General features: G+C 55.7%; 1 protein-coding gene across 2 annotated transcripts in view; it reads left to right on the plus strand.

Annotated features, from left to right (window-relative positions):
- GRAMD1A (GRAM domain containing 1A) overlaps positions 1-2,768 on the plus strand; it is a 33,611-nt gene that overhangs the window by 14,905 nt on the left and 15,938 nt on the right. The window contains exons 3-7 of one of the 2 annotated variants that reach the window (XM_011947636.1): positions 686-896; positions 989-1,009; positions 1,454-1,538; positions 1,659-1,762; positions 1,851-1,946. In XM_011947636.1, the coding sequence (XP_011803026.1) occupies positions 686-896; positions 989-1,009; positions 1,454-1,538; positions 1,659-1,762; positions 1,851-1,946 (517 nt within the window). Of the gene's footprint in view, positions 1-11; positions 897-988; positions 1,010-1,453; positions 1,539-1,658; positions 1,763-1,850; positions 1,947-2,768 lie in introns of those variants that run through there. The other variant, XM_011947645.1, reaches the window with a different exon arrangement.

Here is a 2,768-nt window from a genome sequence, read left to right on the forward strand (position 1 = left end):
GTGGCTCATGCCTGTAATTCCAGCACTTTGGGAGGCTGAGGCTGGAGGATCGCTTGAGGCCAGGATTTTGAGACCAGCTTGGGCAACTTAGGAAGACCTCATCTCAAAAAAAATTAAAGTGGGCTGGGCACGGTGGCTCGCACCTGTAATCCCAGCACTTGGGAGGCCAAGGTGGGCGGATCATGAGGTCAAGAGTTCGAGACCAGCCTGGCCAACATGGTGAACCCCTATCTACTAGAAATACAAAAGTTAGCCATGTGTGGTGGCAGGAACCTGTAGTCCCAGCTACTCTGGAGGCTGAGGCAGGAGAATCAGTTGAACCCAGGAGGTGGAGGTTGCAGTGAGCTGAGATCATGCCACTCAGTCAGCCTGGGCGACAAAGCAAGACTCAAAAAATAAATTAATACAACAAAGTAAAATGAAGTGCTTTACATGTCCTGATTTGTTTAAGCCCCAAAACAACCAGATGAGGACATGTATTTATCATCCCTGAATTACGGATAAAGTAACCGTAGCACAAAGACGTTAAGGAGCATGTTCTGAGTCTCACTGCTGGGAAGAGGAACGGGATGGCTGGGTGGATGGGTATGTATTCGGGGATCAATGGGTGGGCCTCTGAAAATAGGCCTGTCCCCGAACCCCAGCCTGTTTCAGTTAACACTTCTCTTCCTCTTCCTGCCCTCAGCACCACACCCCACTCTGGCCGGAGCACGCCAAGCAGCTCCCCATCGCTCCGGAAGCGGCTGCAGCTCCTGCCTCCAAGCCGGCCCCCACCTGAGCCAGAACCAGGCACCATGGTGGAGAAGGGGTCGGATAGCTCCTCAGAGAAGGGTGGGGTGCCTGGGACCCCCAGCACCCAGAGCCTAGGCAGCCGGAACTTCATCCGCAACAGCAAGGTTGGTGCAAACCCAGGTGGGGTGGGGAGAGGGCTGGGGGGGCTGGCCGGTGATCTAGGGGCTCATCCTTACTCCTCTCCTTTCCTTTGCAGAAGATGCAGAGCTGGTACAGTGTAAGTGTCTGGGCAAAGGGCTTGCTGGAGGGTTGGGAGGACAGGGTGCTGGGCCAGGAGCCCTAGGCTGCAGCAGTCAAGGAGCGCGTACTGAGATGGAGTGGGTGCAGACCTAGGGTCACATTCTGTGCTGTTATTTATGTGCTGTGTGACCTTGGGTGAGTTACTTAACCTCTCTGGGCCTCTCTCTGTCCTTGAGAAGCAGCTCCACCTTACAAGGCTGGAGGGAGCATTGAATGAGTCAGTGATGCTGGTGGGTGCTTGGTGCAGGGCCTGGCTTACATAAGAAATCTGTAAATGGCAGCTGTCACTGCGGTTACTGGTGTGTTGTGTGCATTGGAATCTGTCAGGGACTTAAGAGGCTGAGGGGGTTCCAGGAGCTTTGTGAGGCAGAATTGGGAGTGTGAACCCCCATTCAGATTCTCACCTCCCAAACTTCCTCAGATGCTGAGCCCCACTTACAAGCAGCGTAATGAGGACTTCCGGAAACTGTTCAGCAAACTCCCCGAGGCAGAACGCCTCATTGTGGGTGAGTCCCGGACCCCCAGTCCCAGCTCCTAGCCTGGCCCTGTGACTCCCCGCCAGCCTGCGGGCGCCAGCACAGCCTCGTGACTCGGGTGTCCTCCTGTCTCTCCCCGACCACTCTCAGATTACTCCTGCGCCCTGCAGCGTGAGATCCTGCTCCAGGGCCGCCTCTACCTCTCCGAGAACTGGATCTGCTTCTACAGCAACATCTTCCGCTGGGAGACCACCGTGAGCCCATGGCGGGACGGGGTGCGGGGGCGGGGGCCCTCACATCCAGGCCCCACCCCGCTCCTATTGACCATTCTGCTGTCCTCAGATCTCCATCCAGCTGAAGGAAGTGACATGCCTGAAGAAGGAAAAGACGGCCAAGCTGATCCCCAACGCCATCCAGATCTGTACAGAGAGCGAGAAGGTGACGGAGGACCCGGTGACAGGACCACGCGGTCCCCCCTCTCAGCAGGCTGCCTCCCCCAGCCATGCAGAGCCCCGTTTGTTCTGCATCCTGAGTTTTCTCCGTGCTGTCCCCTTCTCTCTGTTCTCCTGGCCCAGGCACCCATCACCCCTGACCTGATCCCTGCACCAGCCTCTCCTCTCTTTCCCTGCAACCTGTCACCTCACACAGCTGCTCAGGAACAGCAGAAATAGTAAAACTCTTCCATGCATGTGGCACCTCAGCCGCCCCTCCCTTCGTAAGTCTCACCGACGCTGTGTCCTGTCCCTGTCATTGTGGCCTTGTGTCCGTTGGTTGCAAGATGGCTTTCTCACCAGCAGTCCAACAAGAAGGGGGACAGGTGTAGGGGACACTTCCCAGCAGACTTCCCTTTGTGTTTTGTTGATTAAAAGTGGATCTGGCCAGGTGCAGTGGCTCATGCCTGTATTCCCAGCATTTTGGGGAGGCTGAGGCGGGAAGATTGCTTGAGCCTAGGAGATTGAGGCTAACCTGGGCAACATAGTGAGACCCTGTCTCTAAAAAAATCCCCAAAAATTAACCGGGTGTGGTAGCACACACCTGTAGTCCCAGCTACTCACTCAGGAGGCTGAGACGGGAGGATGGCTTGAGCCCAGGAGGTTGAGGCTACAGTGAGCTGTGATCACACCACTGCACTCCAGCCTAGGTGACAAAGCTGGACCCCGTCTCAAAAAAAAAAAAAAAAAGATCAACTGACTATTCTTAGTGGCAAAGGAGGCTGAGAAAGTTCCCTGGGCTTCCCCCATGATATCCCAGCCTCTCTGG

The sequence above is a fragment of the Colobus angolensis genome, unplaced genomic scaffold, assembly GCF_000951035.1.
Source record: "Colobus angolensis palliatus isolate OR3802 unplaced genomic scaffold, Cang.pa_1.0 Scaffold107, whole genome shotgun sequence".
NCBI lineage: Eukaryota > Metazoa > Chordata > Mammalia > Primates > Cercopithecidae > Colobus > Colobus angolensis.